The 17,534-nt window shown below is 38.3% G+C and overlaps 1 protein-coding gene across 5 annotated transcripts in view; it reads right to left on the bottom strand.

The window, feature by feature from the left end:
* The window catches only part of UTRN (utrophin), a 610,322-nt gene that overhangs the window by 187,621 nt on the left and 405,167 nt on the right, over positions 1-17,534 (bottom strand). For 4 of the 5 annotated variants that reach the window (XM_056126431.1, XM_056126429.1, XM_056126433.1 and 1 more), the window contains one exon: positions 6,584-6,756. In XM_056126431.1, the coding sequence (XP_055982406.1) occupies positions 6,584-6,756 (173 nt within the window). Of the gene's footprint in view, positions 1-6,583; positions 6,757-17,047; positions 17,094-17,534 lie in introns of those variants that run through there. The other variant, XM_056126434.1, reaches the window with a different exon arrangement.

Genomic DNA, 17,534 nt, shown 5'->3' on the forward strand with positions numbered 1-17,534 from the left:
AGAATTACACTTTTCTAGCAGAAAAATACGAAGTCCTTAAAGAGGATCAGTCTGCTGATCCCAGGAAAACATCAAACCTTCTTTCTTCATATAATTCCAATATGGAAGCCACCAGCAACCAGGGCTATTTCAATTTTCATCAATTAAAATAAATTAAACTTGAAATTCAGTTCATCAGCTGTAGTAGTCACAGTTTGGGTGTTCAACACATCACACACAGCTGGTTGCTAGCATGCTGAACAGTGTCAACTTAGAACATTTCTAGCATCACAAAAAGCTCTGTTGGAAAATGCTGAATTTTCTAGCAGGTGGAGAAGGTAGCAAGGAAAGCACTGGTAGTGAAACATTTAAGCAGCAGAATATATATATATATATATGTGTGTGTGTGTATATATATAACATATATATATATATTGGAAGAAGAATTTTAGTGGATTTACAATATGATTAGCAAAATCAACTAAGCTAAGGTTAAAAGTGGTGTCAATGGTACTGTAAAATGTGATAACATTACACATAATGATGATGTTAAAGGTTAATCTTCTCTAAAGACTTTTAAAAGGATACTTGGAAATTTTAAGAGGGTCGTAAATGGGAAGATAGAATCTTCTTATACTCGGATTATATTAGACTTGAAAATTTCACTGGCCTTTGAAATCATATGTTAATACGAATCTATATTAAACATCATTAAGCTGTTAAGTAGATAGTTAATTAACATAATCCCTAATTACATTTACCATAAAAATTTAAGCCACATCATGAGTTTATTAGTGCACTTCCAATTCACTGTTTTCTAAGGAAATATTGTCAAATTTTGTAAGAGTCGGTCTTTCAACTGAAGTTTTAAAAAATGTCTATCTTCTCTCCCATTGATTTAGATGAGATGCAATTGTATAGATAGTTTTCAAATTGCAGAATAATCCTTGGCATATTGGATTTCAGTATTTGAGACATTCGAGCATAGTTATCTAGAAAGACTACAAAATGATAATTAAGATAATAACTCAAAGTATTGAACCATATATTATTACAGTTTTAACAACCAAACTAAGGTCAAGGGAAGTAATGTCTGTGAAGCATTCAGTACGGTTCTGGCACACGAACGCTATATGGACATGAACTGCTATCATGGTCTCAGACATTCTTTTAATTTTGCAAAAATGATGATAAATCAGATCAAACACTGACTGCCATGGCAATTAAACTCCAGTACAATTAAACTTTAGTACAATTAAAGTACAATTTAAGACAACTCACAGAAACATTTTTCAAACTCACAGAACACTTATTATCTGGTTTTATCTTTCAAAAAGCTAGGAAAAATGGGAGGGGGTGCCGTTTTTAGGGATTTTCCTCAAAATTCTCCACGTCAAGTGACTAAGAGAAAGAAAGAGAAGCAAAGGAATTTCTTTATCTTTCGAACAATTCAGTGTCAAAGAGAATTATAATTATCAATGAGAAGTATAGTTAATGATAACGGAGTGCTGACCTGGTATAACTGTTAAAGGCAATTTGTAAAAGGTTAATTCCATATTCTAACACCCCAGTAGAGAAATTACTCTTGGGATTCCCATTTTTATGAAGAGGAAATACTGAAAGGACTAATAACCTTTCTGGGAAGGTACAGTTGCTCAGTGGCAAAGCCAGTGGTAAACACAGAGGCCTAACTCCAGGAATTCTAGTAACACCATTCTATACTACTTCTCTCTGAGGTGTGCTTTCTATGAATGGGCTCATTATTGAGAATAATAAGCCATCTGATGTGTATAAACATCCAAGTAGTAATGAAAATATTAACATAGTTTATTTTGCCCCTTGAAGATAAAAATGATGACTGTCTCATTATCTGCTTTAAATATATCTAACCCATGTGAAAATGTGGACAGCTCTATATAGATAGTGATCTCGCCCTGTGATACTTTTATGTATAACAGCATATTTACAGTGATGTGTTCTCTCTCCTCATCGCCCTCTTAACAGTTACTTCAGAAAATAAAAACCACAGATTGAGTTCTATTTCCATTTCACTTTCCTTTCTGATTCTTGAGTCCTCTGCAATCATGCTTTTACTTGAAACCCCAAACTGGCCCCAGCAAAAAAGTTGTTCTAGTGGACTTGGTTCTTGAACTCTGTAACCCTGACCTCTTACTCTGCCTCTTCAAAGGATCAACACTACTAACTCTGCCCTCATTTAGAAATTCCTTCCTCTCCTGATTCCTTACAACCCTCTCTTCAAGGACTGTCAATTCCCACCTTCCTTGGCTGACTTACTTTTACTGTCATCTATTCCCTATTGTTAGGGTTTCCTGGAATTCTTTGCTGTGATCTTTCTAATCTCTCATCCTCTTGCCTCTGCACAAGGTTTACCTGTCACTCTATCTGAATGCTCCACTTTCCATTATTGATCTCCCTGATCTATAACTACCTAGCAAAGAGCAGATTTCTATCCAATGGCTTATTGTTACTGTGTGTAGAACCGGATCCGTGCCTCCACAACAAAAATCATCAATCCAATCTCTTTTATTCAAGACATAGAAAGGGACCCTTAGCAGCTCATCCAGGCTCCAGAATTGTTCTCATCTAATACAACCCCCAGAACTGGATGGAAGAGAATTTTCTCAGTGCTCAAATATAATTATGTTGCCAGAACAACTTCAAATTCCACTGAGAGTGGAACAGAAAATGGTATCATAGGAGTTCCATAACTTGTGTCTCACCTATACTGATGGATATTTTCTGAGCCACAGTATATCCCCTTTATATCAACAGCAAAATATGCTTGAACAACAGCCAAAATCTCCAGCAATTGGAAATTAAACTGAGTCTTTTTAAAAAACACTGCTACATTAGTAGCATATTTTACTGGAATGTACATCTATCTTGATGCAGAAACACACTAGCAAAAGCTTATTCTTCCCTCTTCTAAAAATAACAATTTATTTATTGGTATCACATCTTTAGTTTATGACTTAATTCTTTCTGGGTTAAAAAACAATGTGATTTGATAGTCTTAGATAATAATACCCATAAAAAGTCAAACTATTTTTGTCTGAAGTTTTCCATTTGGAATAATGTGTTTATGATGTAGGCAGTCATTAAATTTTCCAACCGAAAAAGATGCATTCCCGACTCTCAAAATTCTAAGTGATTTGCATGATCTTTACCACACCAGCCTTGTGGCTTTTAGCTGATTAGCTTAGCCGTCAGTTGTGTTAGAATCTCTGTGAATGTTTCTCTGTGTGCTCATATTCGAAATATCTTAATTGCTTTTATTTATGAGCAACAGAAAGTTGCAGACCAGTGGAATCTGGCCAACTGGAAATTCAATCTTAAACAAGTACAAGTATGTTCCCTCACTGTATAATGCTTGCTAATGTCTCTCTCTTCTTAAAAATGAGAAATTGGCAGATTCTGACATAATTTCCAACAAGATCTCTACACAGAGGCTTCCATAGTCCTGCTATATAACTCTCCACTTGAAGAGAAAAAAGAAGTGTGAATCCCCCTCTATGCCTTGAAAGAATAAAAACCTTTCAGAGCTTCTTTGTGGAAAGAAATTATTTTAAAAGAATGCATCCACAATGAATAACCATGGAAGACGTCTATACACTATGAATCAGTTCTATGAAATCCAGAAACACTTTGAGGCAGATCCATTGAGCCCTTTTATGTGAACAAATACACATCACAGCCTGTGAGACTGCTTTTACATAGATAAGGTCCCAGCATATCCTCACATTCAATCCACAGCAATCATGGGTTAAATAGTTTACTGAGAAAAGTAAGGCTCAGAGAGACTAAGTGTCTTGTCTGAGATGAGAACATAAATAGGTCAAAGAGTCAAATTCAAGATCATGCTGAAACGTTCTACTTTTCTCACTACATCATAGAATTTCTGAAAGTAGAAAGAAACTGATGCAGAAATAAAATCTCAATCTTTCTAACATTTTTCTTTTTGTTATTCAGGATACGTCAGGCTTAGGACTTATTCCTTGCTCTGTACTCAGTGATCACTCCAGAGATAGTATACAGTGCTAGGAACAGAACCCGGGTCACTGCATTCAAGATAAGCACCTCATACATTATTATCTTTCTACCCTCCAAACCCCGAACATTTTTTTAAGAATCTTTGTTCAGGGCCTGGAATGATGGTGCAGCATGTAGGGCATTTGCACTGCACACAGACAACCTGGTTCAATCTCCAGCATCCCATATGGTCTCCCCGAGTACCATGAGGAGTAATTCCTGAGTGCAATAGCCAGGAATGATCCCTGAACACTGCCAGATGTGACCCAAAAAGAAAAAAAAAAGAATCTTTGTTCAGGGGCTGGAGCGATAGTATAGCAGATCAGTTGCTTGTAGGGTTCTTGACCTGCATGTGGCTGACCTGGGTTCGATCCTTGGCATCCCTGTTCTCAGCAAGTTTCCTGTAAATTTTCTATCATTAATTGATTAATAAGATGCTCAACATTACTGACTTCCAGTAACATCTTTTTGTTTTCTTTTTGGGTACACCCAGAGATGCTCAAGGATTAATCCTGGCTCTTCACTGAGGAATTACTCCTGGCGGTGCTCAGGGGGCCATATGAGATGCTGGGAATCGAACCCAGGTCGGCCACATGCAAGGCAAATGCTCTACCTGCTCTACTATCGCTCCAGCCCCTCCAGTAACATCTTATTGGCCATAGAGGTAGCCTGTCTCCATCCCTCCCTCTTTTTTTTCTTTTTGGGTCACACCCAATAATGCACAGGGGTTAGTCCTGGCTTTGCACTCAGGAATAACTCCTGGCCATATGGGATGTTGGGAATCAAACTCGGGTTGGCTGAGTGCAAGACAAATGCCTGAACCGCTGTACTATCACTCCAGTCCCCTCCCTTCCTTCTTTCCTTCCACTCTTCCTCCCCTTCCTCCCTTTCCCCTTTCCTCCCTTCTCCACTCCCTCCCCTCCCTTCCCTCCTCTCTTCCTTTCTTCTCCCCACTCTTCTCTTCCCTTCCAACCTTTCCCTCCCCTCCCTTCCCTTGCCCTCAACTCTTCTCTCCTTTCCTTTCTTGTCACTATAGCTCTGAGCTCAGGGATCACTCCCAATAGCATGTAAGGGACCATAACGGGTGCTGATGATCGAACCCGTGTTGGCTATGTGCAAGACCTACTTGTTACACTATCCCTTCAGCCCCAACAAGAGGTCCTTCCAAGCCACTGGTTGTCCTTCCCTATAGGTCCTCAGATTCACCCTTATTTAATTTTATCTCTCTAAATGCAGGCATGAATCATCAAGTTTTCTGCCTTAGAGTTCATAAGAGATACTTGATTTCTGCAAAAACATCTTCAAATTACACCTACCAAGCATGATGAAGCAAAACATATTCAATGCCAAGAGTCAAAAAGACCTAGATTCAAATCCTAGCTTGGCACTTGCTAGCTCAAAATTTTGGCAAGATCTTTATATCATTAAGTTTGAGGTGTTTTTTTTAATCATTCTTATAAAGGCTTGTACCATTTGTCTTATTGAGATGTTTTTAAATACCAAATAATAAAGAGATATTTGTAATAGGCCTAAACACTATTTGGTTCAAGTAAACTGTAATTAGTAGGTGTTGGAAAAATTATTGTTAACAGTATTTGCTGGTTTTAAAAAGAATTTGTAAATCTGTAAGCTGTTTGAAACAACTGGCAGAGGACACTGGGCATTAATGGAGCTAAAATATAAATTCATGGGGCTGGGAGATAGCTCAGGATCAGCTGCGTGTGGATGTATGTAATAGCCTCTTGGCACCAGCACTGTTTGGTCCTCAAAACACTCCAAGGTGTCACCTTGGTGGCCCCCATAATTGCTGGGTTTGAGCACTGAGTCATCTCTCTGTTCTGGGTGGCTTATTATCAGCAAGAGTAACTCCATCAGGGCTGAAGTGATAGTACACTGGGTAGTGCAAGGGTGTTTGCCTTGCATACTGCTGACCCGGTTTGATTCCCAGCATCCCATATGGTCCCCTGAACACCGTCAGGAGTAATTCCTGAGTGCAAAGCCAGGAGTAACCCCTGTGCATCGCCAGGTGTGACCCAAAAAGCCAAAAAAAAAAAGAGTAACTCTATGGGCCCCTAATTATTGGTTTGAAAGGATCAAACTCTGATCCCCTCAAAAAAATAACAAAACACAAATAAGGAAATAATTTAAATCTTTTTTTTTTTTTGGCCACAACAGTGATGCTCAAAGGTCACTCCTGGCAGTGATCTGGGAACCATTTAAGTTGTCATTATCTGAACCTTTTTTGGGGTGTTGTTTTTTGTTTTTGTATCACATACAGTGGTGGTCATGGATTACTTCTGGCAATGTGACTTCTGGCAATCCCATTAATAGGAATCACTCCTGGTGGTACTCCGGAGACCATACAGGGAACTAATCTTGGGTCAGCCATGCGCAAGGCAAACATCCTACTTGTAGTACTATTTCTCTGGCCCCACTCCTTAACTTATATCAGAGAAAGACAAAGGACGTTGACGTATAATGTTCACTTTCTATTATACAACAACTTCAAGACTCCTTCTCCTGTTATCTTTATTTTAATCTCGATCATTCTCACCTGATGCTCGCTGACTTTGCTTTCAAGTCATTCCATCTTTGGTTCATATCATCCAGCCGATGTTGAAGCATAGTTGCCTCTTCAGAATTTCCCAAAGCTTTCACCATCTTCTGTCTGTTCCCATCAATACTTTTGAATATGTCATTATGGGCATCAATTTCTGCCTGGATATCCTAAATAGGGAAAAAGCAAACAGAGAATGCCAGTGTTAAGTACAGGACTCAACATTGCTTGTGACATTTACACAGAGTATTTTTTTAAATTTTATTTTCTTTATTATGATTATAATTATTATTTTGGTTTGAGGAGCACACCCAGCTATGCTCGGGACTTAGTCCTGGCTCTGTGCTCAGGGATCACTCCTGCCAGATATAGGACAACACTGTGGTTCTGGGGATTGAACCTCAGTCAGCTGTGTTCAAGAAGAGCACCCTACCCACTGCGTTATAACTTTGGCTCCAGAGCTTTATTTTTTATATCCCAAAGACCAGGTGCTTTCAAGAAAAAGTAGCTACTTTAAATTAATTGGCATTTTTAAATGCTATACAATGGTTACATAGCACAGCAGATAGGGTGTTTGCCTTGCACGAAGCTGACCTTGGTCGCCCAGGTTCGATTCCTCTACTCCCATGTAGAGAGCCCGGCAAGCTACCTAGAGTATCTTGCCCACATGGCAAAGCCTGGCAAGCTCCCCGTGACGTATTAGAAATGCCAAACACAGTAACAAGTCTCACAATGGAGACGTTACTGGGCCCGCTCGAGCAAATAAATGAACAATGGGAGGACAGTGCTACAGTGCTATTATAGTTATCGATTACAAATTTTGTTTAAAACCCATAGTCTGGTATGCAGCCAACCCAAGTTCAAAACTCAGCTCCCCATGTGGTCCCCCAATCACTGCCAGGAGTAATTCCTGAGTGCAATCAGGGGTAAACCCTGAGCACCGACAAGTGTGACCCCAAAACAAACAAACAAAATAAACAGGTTCTTTCTCTATTTTACATAAAGACAAAACTTATCTCAAAATATGGTTTTTGAGAGCTCACCATGATATTACATATTTTTATTGCAGAAAGACATAATATTACAGCTGTGCTCAATATCACATAATTTTAATTGATTTATTTTTCATTTCTATAGTTTTTTCTTTCAGTTTAATAAAACTTATTTCTAATATTTTTAAAGATGGTTTATAAAAACTTTATTTCTATAGAAATTTATATTTACGATGAAAGTATTGACTTTATTAAGTAGAAAATATTTTATATGGTAAATCTGAGTGCAGTATAAATAATAAGAGTTATTATAAATCAAGAATAGAAATTGGTTAGACTCTGAGGTAGCATTTTTGGCCATCTCGATTATACATATTAAAAATGCTAAATTAGGAAGCCAGAGCAACATAGTACAGACCCTACAGCACTGTCATTGCTCAAAGCCAACCTAGGTTTGCTTCCTATACGGTTCTCAGAGCCCTAACAGCATTGACCCTGAGCACAGAGTTAGGAGTAATCTCTGAGCACCACTGATTGTGGCCCAAAGCACAAAAGCCGAGTTACCTATTCTAGGTATAGTCTAGATATAATTTGTGAATAATCACAAATATCTCATTGATTGTCTTTAAAATAAAAATTGGAAATGATCTTAATATATTAATGTTAATATAAGGTGAAATTATATTTCATGCTACTTAATTTTTGATATTAAAGGTTGCTGCTGAAATTAGCCTGTGCATCCCTGCATACAGATACATTAAAACAAAAAACAATAAATCAAAATATTCTAATTTCTAGAGAGAAGGCTTAAATGTGATTTCAGTTTTCTTTATACTTCTCTAAACTTCTGTTTTGACAAAAACAGTAATTTGTAATTAGATGCTGTATAGAATATCAATATTTAGACATATAGTCTTTTAAGACTCTCCTAGCATAAAATTATCAAGTCATCAATATTATCAATCATATTTCATTTCTGAATGAAATAAAAATAAACTTATTAATTCTAGTGTGCCAGCCACGAATATACATCAAATGAGTGTGGAGTTTTATACAGAGCACCACTAAGGAAGGGGAGACCCTCCATTGCTCAGTGATAGTTACTGAAGACACCTTATTATAATGCTGGGAATGTAGCTCTGTGATAGGGCACATTCCTTATCTGTCTGAGACCCCAGATTTGAGGCTCACCACCCGTAGGAAAGAAAAAAAGAGACTTTGTTGCGGAAAATGAAAAGTTTTTATATTAGGCAATGCTAATTAGTAATTTACTAATTAGTGAATTAGTAAAAATATAGGATACTCATAATGATTATAGCTTTACTACTTTTTTCAGCTTCAGTTTTCCTTCTTAAAACTCAAACTTCTTAATATTCTCCAATTCTAAATAAGCAGTGGCAATTTTAACAGAACCTCCAAGTGCTGAGTCTTCATTTCTTCACTTAGTACTCACTATTGATAAAGGATTTGTGTATCCTGTCAAGAATCAAGGTTTAGGGGCCATTATCGAAGGAATAGTTTCTCAACTTTCTACATGCCTATGTTAATCAGGGGGACCCATAAAAATGCTTTTGATGCTATCACATTAATCAGTATAGTACTAGATCCACTAATATGAAATGAAGGGAAAAAACACCTATGACGCATGAAGAGATTTAGGTTATTTGATGTGGCTCAGATCTGATAAATGGAAGAAAAAATACAGGTGAAAGGAACACTTCTACAAAGTATATCCCCCAAATGTTCAAGTTTTTGAGATGACCACAGGGACAAAGTCAAACAAGGTCCACCTGCAAAGTTCAAAAACGGTTCACCCAGAATCAGGGTTCACCACTAGACCAAAATTTTGAAATTTCTGAGATTTCAAACACTCTTAAGGTGCCATTCTGGAGAGTTCAGAGCAGAATGTGTAGGGAAGCAAGATCATACAACATATGATTTGTGTAATTTTTGTGAAGTTTTTTTTGTAGCATCTGTACTTATTCATTTAAGATTCTCAGCTTAGTCAGCATATTTATGCAAGAAGATGGCAACTGCATTACAGTGAGTTTGCAACGTTTCCAATAGATGTTCCCAGTGAAAAGGAAAAATGGGAAGCTCTGCTGAAAGATTCTTTAGGGCAACCTTGTAAACCACAAACATACTAATTTTCTCTAGATGGAATGGGTCCTTTTTATTTTTTATTTTTTGCCTAGAGAAATAAATTAAAAGATCAGTAGTTTCATGCTTATTCTATGTATATATAATTAACATTTTAAGAAATTCATTGCCATGGATAAAGCATCTGTCTTGACTGCCCAGAAAAATATGGTCTCAAATTTCCTGTATTGGTTCCCTAAATTCACTGACAGTGAAATACACCTAAAATACAAGGTCTTTTCTGACCACATCTTCCTCAAGTAGCCTTATCTACTTTTTGTATTAAAGAGATATGAAAAGATAGAGGGCAAGGAATTTCATAAACATATTTCCTAAGTTTCTGGAGTTTTCAACAACATCAGAAAATCTGGATATTAGGAACATAAAGGAAACTTGGCTCAGTGTGAATGCCTAGTCTGACCCAGGTACAAAGATGAAAAAGGAGAAAAAAAGAGAAAAAAGAGAACCAAAGCCCCTACCCAATCAGTGGGTATAAGTACCTTTATAAAATCTTGACTAAGAGCAATACTAGAATACTAGTGATCATATATTCATGTTGGAATTATTACTTGCATGAATTTCATCAAAAGTCAGTAAGAAAATCAAGGAGAAAGGGATCAAAGAAAAGAAAATCAGCATACATTATTTAGTTTTATTTTACATTTAGTGGCTCATTTGTCCCAAATAACAAAGACTCAATACAGAAAATAATAAAATCATTTTATTTTTTTCTGTGTCCTTTATAATCTCCATTACAAAGAATGAGTCTAATGTGAAACAGACTTAAAGAGATGGTAGGTAGATCTCAGATAAAAGATACTGAGACACATATAAATTGATGCATGAAAGCATGAATGAATGAGTTTATCCTGACTGACACAGCACTATAGTCCAAAGAAAATCACAAATTAAAACATTTGAACAGAATGCAATAATCATGGTGGTGGGTGGGGGGGGGGGGGGAAGACACACACTTTATCAGTCTGTGAAAAGCAACCACTGCTAATATTTGAAAAAAAAAGTTTTATGGATTCCCCCTGAGTCTCAAAATATCCCTTTAAACATATATAGGATGTTAGAAGAAAAGGGGATCAAATAAGAAACCTTTTTTTCATTTTTTCATTAAGGACACCACTACCAAAATCATAAGTCGTACACTAGAAAAGTCTTCCAGTAAATTTCTGTTAAAAACTCACCCACAGTATCACCCAAAAAACAAAGAAGAACAACAACAGAAATGAAAAAACCCATAGAGGCTCTTTTCATTCTAGAGAAGTCCATGTTCTCTCTTGAACACATATCTATATCTTTACCTACTTCACTCCTTCCATCCTTTCATTTGCCCAATAAACTTGCTTTACTCCCATGCCCACTCCCCAGAAAAACCTCAGAGATTCATTGATAAAAATCAGACTTTTTGTTTGTATCCACTGCCCAGGTGATAATAAACCTTGCAAATTATGGAAAACATAATATATTTACAAATTTAATCTATATTGATATCAATTTACTCTTAATAGACAATATGTATAAACACATAATAATACTATGTACATTTTATTTCTTTGGGGATTGGGGGGGGTGTTGGGTCATAACCATACTCAGCTATGTTCAAGGCTGATTCCTAGCGCTGTGCTCAGGGGTCACTCCTAGTTGTGTTCACATTTTATTTATTTCTAATTTTCTACATTTAAATAGCACTTTATAAATCTACAACTGTACCTCATGGTATTTCACTAACAAAAATTTTTTAAAAAATGTAAATGATGGAGAATGGGCACTGGTGGAGGGATGGGTACTGGATCATTGTATAATTGAAACCCAAGTACAAAAATTTGTAAGTCTATAACTGTACCTCATGGTGTTTCACTAAAAAGAATTTTAAATAAATAAATAAATAGCAGTGTAAATTATGTAGGCAAAAATATGTCTTTAGGTAATAATAAATGGAATTGTTTAGATCATCTCTTAAGAAAGAGGGATTTATAACAGCACCATGAGGAAGTCTTCAACAACTAAACCAGTGCTCAAACATTTCCTCCTCTGTGGGCTTGGCTGACATAATTTTGGTTTATTTTGCATGGCATATTTACATAACCCTACATGGCCATAGCAGTGTTTTCTCTAAAGGAGTCCTAACCTTTTTCCCTGAAGGTGAAGAAATGGGATCAGTGACAACTTCCCTACTCTCTCCCAAGGCTCAAGCTAAGTCAACATAATTAACCATTAGGGGCAAAGAAATCCATTGTTCCTTTCAAATTAAGACCGGAATCCAGAGACAGTTTAGGATTGATGATCAGGAGCCCTGCGGGGTCACAGCCAGAACCTTGGGTTTGGAAAATGAGGGACTGTTGCTTCGTTTTAATAGCGGTATATTACCTATAGATAATACCCCAAAACATCAAAAGCTGCTATGTGATATGAAATTATGTTTTGAGATAGTTAAGAAGGAATCTGGGATAGTAGTTACAATTCGTGGGGTCGACTAATTATTACTTTGATTTCAACAAATCACTTCATCTCTTGAATATAAACTGCATTTTCTTTCAACAATAGATTTAAGCCACTCTGGATTATATAATCACATTTTGACACACAATAGAAAAGGTGTCAAAAAGTGATTGTATCTACAGCAGCATTTTCAAAAGAAAGAACTCAGTGCTGTGTCCTATAATGTTTGCTTCCAATTTTCTGTGATTATAAGTCTGAGAACAGAGAACAGAAAGTTAAATTACTAAGTGGAACAAGTTCACAGTTAACTGTACTTTCAAGACAATTTGAACAAGCAACTTGTAATGATAAAGAATCTATAAATTACATCTTAAATTCCAGCACAGCAGCACTGACAATAACACAAATGCTTCTTGCACCCAATAAAGTATTTCATGCCCTTGACTTATACCAAATTACTACTAAAGCACAATAAAATCCTAGCGAATTAAAATTTAGAAGATTTGGGCCAAAGAGATAGCACAGTGGTTATCCCTGACAACAAATATGGTTTTCCTAAACCCAAACAGGAGTAATCCCTGAGCACAGACTAGGCCCCAGACCATAAACAAAAAAATTCAGAAGGCATCGACTTCTGAGGAACACTTTATATGAGGAGGGTTAATCTGTATATGAACAAGAGCATCATTAGATATTTCATATGGATGAACTACAGTCCCACCTTAACTTCCTAAATCAGAAAGTAAAATTGAAATTGAGCATGTTTAAATCCCAACCAAGACTCAGTGTATTTTAAGTATTTAAAACTCTGGTCCCAAGATACACAACTCAGCTCCTGACCTGCACCAAAGCAGTTCCTGTCTGCTTTTCCCCTAAAATACATCACCACATATCCATACAGAGGCGCCAACACCAGCAGATAACCTCATCCCTTCCTTAAACTAAGTCATTTTTCAAGTTCCAGGTTAAATGCAGTTTCTCCGGGAGAGATTCTGCAGTACCCGGATTGAGTTGGGTTTACCTATGTGAGCTACCTCCACTGCTGCAAACCCACTAGCAGTGAAAACCTTTCTGGTTCGAGGTCTGCATCCTCCCACAAGGCCAAGGGGGAGATCTACTCCGGCCTGAAAATCAGCCCAGTGCTTGTATGCACCCCTCACTTCATAAATATTGGAATAAATCAAGGAATCAATGAGTAGACCTTGAAAAGTAATGCCTAAGGTCTCTTCTAGGGCACATTTGTTTTAAAAAATGATATTAAAAAGCAAAGCAGCAAAATACAGCCTCAATAATAACTTTCAAAACTAGTCACCCTGAAAGAGGCAGATGTTCAAAATGAAGTTTCCCTATGTTGTTAGAATTTGGCAAAGTGTACACACACACACACACACTATGAGAAAATGATACACACAGGCCAGCCTTTGAGAACTTCAGTGATCATTAATCATTTAGCAGAACTGCATAAATTAATAAAAGGCAAAAGTGACTCAAAATGTCACTGAGCTAAAATTATCTGTGACAACTAAATAACTGGCACAGACAATACACAAGGCAAAAGGCTTGAGTACCGCCATCCACTAACCGCCACTGATGCCATCAAGTGCTTCCTTTGTGAAGTAATTTCAAGGAGAAAGTGAATTCATTAAAGTCATGGAAGTTAAAAATAACTCAGCTCATAGGCTGGATTGAAGATGTGTTCTGGTGCACAATTTTGTGTACCAAGCCAAATGTGAGTTCTAAGTCTCCATCTGGCGACCCTGCACTAGACTCGTATGTGTTCAGTCCTCAGTGTTCGGTGAGCAAGACCCCTGGCTGGCATTTACCAGCCTCGTGGCAAACTCTAGTTTAACCTCTTCTTCTGGAGAACTCTAGAAAGCATGCAGAGGCCTTCAGTTGTGGTTTCCCCATCTCTGATGAGCTGTCACTTGGAAGGTACAGCAAGGAATCCTTCTTGCCTCCAAGGCAGTGAGTTCAAGGGCTATATACCCACCTTGGAAAATCACAATCCTGAAATCTTCTATTCAGGGACTAGATTATCAGAAAACCCTTCTCACATGCATGCTAAACCTTCATATATGAATAGGTCATCTAATATATATCAACCACTGATTTTTCTCTAAATGAAAAAAGAAAAAGTTCAGGGCAGGAGAGATAGTATGGTGGGTAGGGCTCTTGCCTTGCATGCAGCTGTCCAGACTTCAAGTCCAGCAAGGAGTGAACCCTGAGTGACGAGGCAGGAGTAAGCCCTGAGCACAGCTAAGTGAAGCTCAAAAGGCAAATATACAAATATATTTTATATAAAATAGTTATACATCTATATGCATGTGCATGTATAAAAACTGTAATAGATCCTCTTTCATTTTACCTCATAGACTGCTGACAAAGTTATGCTAAAGGTCTGCTGTCAATAAGAAACCGCAATCAACAGCCCAGCCTAAAACTTTCCAGATTAACTATGATCAGAAGATCCAATATTTTCCCCAGGTCGGAAACTAGTTTTCTCTAAATCTACAATGGATTCAATAACACAGCAAAAATTATCATTTATGCTATAAAAACCTAAATGTCAGACTGAATCACTGGACCCACTGGAATGAAGAGAAAGGTGTTCTACGACTCAGATGAGTTTCTTCTCTAAAGGTTGATCACTATTGTTGAGGGAGCAAGAGGTCTGAGAGAAATGAGAAGAAATGGATCAGGGAGAGACGGTTATTCAGTTTCTGAAGCTCTCACACAGCCTCTGCTTTACTGCAACAGGTCTTGGCATTTCCCTTGAAATGTCTTTATTGCTTTCAGAGTTAGGGGGAGTAGTTAGTTCTCGTTGGGTGATGTAGAATAGTGATACCTTTCCATAGTACCAGTTTTCCTGGCAAGGAATCAACATAGCAAAGGTTGAATATATGAAACAGCTTTTGTAAAAATCCACAGAGGATTTTTTTCTAAAAGACTAGTCGCAGGGGAGGGTAGGGGGGTTGAGGGAGGGAGGAGTGTGGAGGGAGGGACACCCAACCTATTCATGCGTGATAACCTTCAACAAAAGTTTTTACAAAAGCCTCTAACATGAAAATAAACACATACGGAAAATGCCAGATTGAGAATTGCCCCTAGACTTTTCTTTCAACTTGCCCAGTGCCTTAAAAAAATCTTAAATCAGATCTTTGACAAGAATGCGCCAATAAATGACTTTTACTGTCCATTCAACTACTAAAATAAGTAGTATTTTAGTACTGAACTATGCAGATAATAAGGTTTGAGAGTTCAGAAAAACATCATATGACTATGAGCAAAACATGTAGATTTGTCAATAAAATGACCAGAGGGTTGAATCCGGCTGCTAACCCCTGGTATCTGAACTAGGTCTTTAAAACTAATAGCGGCAATTATAACACAAAATTCTAGCTCTTGCCCACAATTACTGCCTCTCAGGGGGGCCAGGTAATGAATAATGCATGTGGCATATGCCCTATACCTTTTAAGGAAGAAACAGGCAAACCTATACAAACCAAGCTAACAGACCTCATGATGGTCATAAAGTTTGTCACCTGCTGTTACCAGCTGCCTTAAGGAAGAGATTCATGCCCTCCTCTGCTCCTTCTAAGTGACCAGTCAGTTTACTGGGAACTATCCCTTAGTTTCAGGAATTTAGGTGCTTAACACTGTCTTCAGGAGGGAGGTTAAAGTGTCCCTGGCCTCTGATCCTTTCTCCTACAGTAGGGGTGCTGGGGGAGAGGAGAGAGAGAGAGAGAGAGAGAGAGAGAGAGAGAGAGAGAGAGAGAGAGAGAGAGAGAGAGAGAAGAGCATTCCAGAAGCAGAAGTTGAGTTCTTCTTTCTCTTCTCTCTCCCCTACTACACTGCTTCCACCATTAGGAGGCAAGCAATGACTGCAATTGTTTGGGAAACGCTTTCAGACTTCCCAAATGATGTGGCTCTAGTCCTTTGCCTTCTGGTAACTGTGATTGTGTAAGAAAAAAAAAAAAGCCCATGATTCTTGTTACAACGCAATACATGCTTGCTTGTATTTGTCCCTGCAATAAACCATGAAATTCCAGGCAAAAGCCACTGAATGCAATGTTAAGAGATAAATCATTGATTTCTGTGCAGAAAGAGTGTTTCCCCTCTTTCTTTAAAGATCAAAGTTTGAATGAAGGTAGGTGCGCACTCTGCACAGGCCAAGGGGAGCAGGAGCCCATGACCAGCATGGGGGGGGGGGGGAGGTCTTTTCTGTTTTGTTTAACACCAAATGTAAAGTACCACTTGGCAGGCTAGCCTCAGGGCAACAGAGTGCCAAGAACTTTCCTATGGAAAAAAGAACTCAATGTAAACGTAATGCTCCAAGCAGACATGTCCAACAGACACCCTCAGGACAGATAGTTTGAGATCAGATGAGTGAGACACCTTCCCCCGACTTGCAGAACTACAACTGTGTAAAGAAGGGCTGGGGAAGACAGTCTTTGGTCAGTGCAGAAAGATAAACCCGAGGGCAATGGAAAACGCACCCCATGCCTCATGAAGTCAGTTGCTGGCATGAAAACCAGGTGATGGTGCTGATTTTTTTTTTCCAAAATAACTTTCAGTTCAATTACCAGCCGACTTGAATACACAGGCTTACTTCTGATGTGCAATTCTCACCCTGACAGGCATCACGAGAACCCTCCTGACCCAAGGAAAGATCTGCTCCTTTCCTTAGTTGAAAAAGAAAAAAAATTTTTTTGGAAGGGGGGAGATTATCACAGCAAATAAACTTTTGACATCACATAAAATGATCCAAAATTTCACACACACACACAAAAAGGAATGTGTGATCTCAATACAGCCCCCCCCCCCCAGCCCCCAAGAAAGAAACAGACAAGGAAGAAGAAAAAGTCCGTTTTCCGCATACCTTTTCAAATTTTGACAGCAGCTCCCTTAAGCTGAAGTTCAGACCAATCATCCTCCAGTAGCCCTTGGACCTACATCTTGCCAGCAAACTTCCTTTGGACAACGGCGCTGAACTTCACCAACCCGTATCTTTTCTGGCTATACTTTAAAACCCTTTGTAAAATCCTTTACAAGCCTGGCCCTGGTGCTGTGGTCCATGAGTAGCAGCAGCGTGCTGGGGGGCATTGCAGCCAGCCCCCCTGTGAGTTCGCTTCTTCATGGGCTTTGAAGCACGCAAGGCAGAGACCTGCTCTGAGGTTTTCTGTTAGCAGCGATCCATGAGTCTGGCATGGTCCCCTTTGGCTCTGGGAAGCCTGGGATTCCCTTCAGCTCACCTCACTAATGACCTGCAAGCCCACAGCGCTTCTCTCCTGGGCCCCAAGCTTTCGGGCTTGGTCTCAATTACACACAGTGAAAAAAGAAGTTAGGTCCTGGAAACTTGCATGAAA

Source organism: Sorex fumeus, unplaced genomic scaffold (genome assembly GCF_029834395.1).
Source record: "Sorex fumeus unplaced genomic scaffold, SorFum_2.1 ptg000061l, whole genome shotgun sequence".
Classification (NCBI taxonomy): Eukaryota; Metazoa; Chordata; class Mammalia; order Eulipotyphla; family Soricidae; genus Sorex; species Sorex fumeus.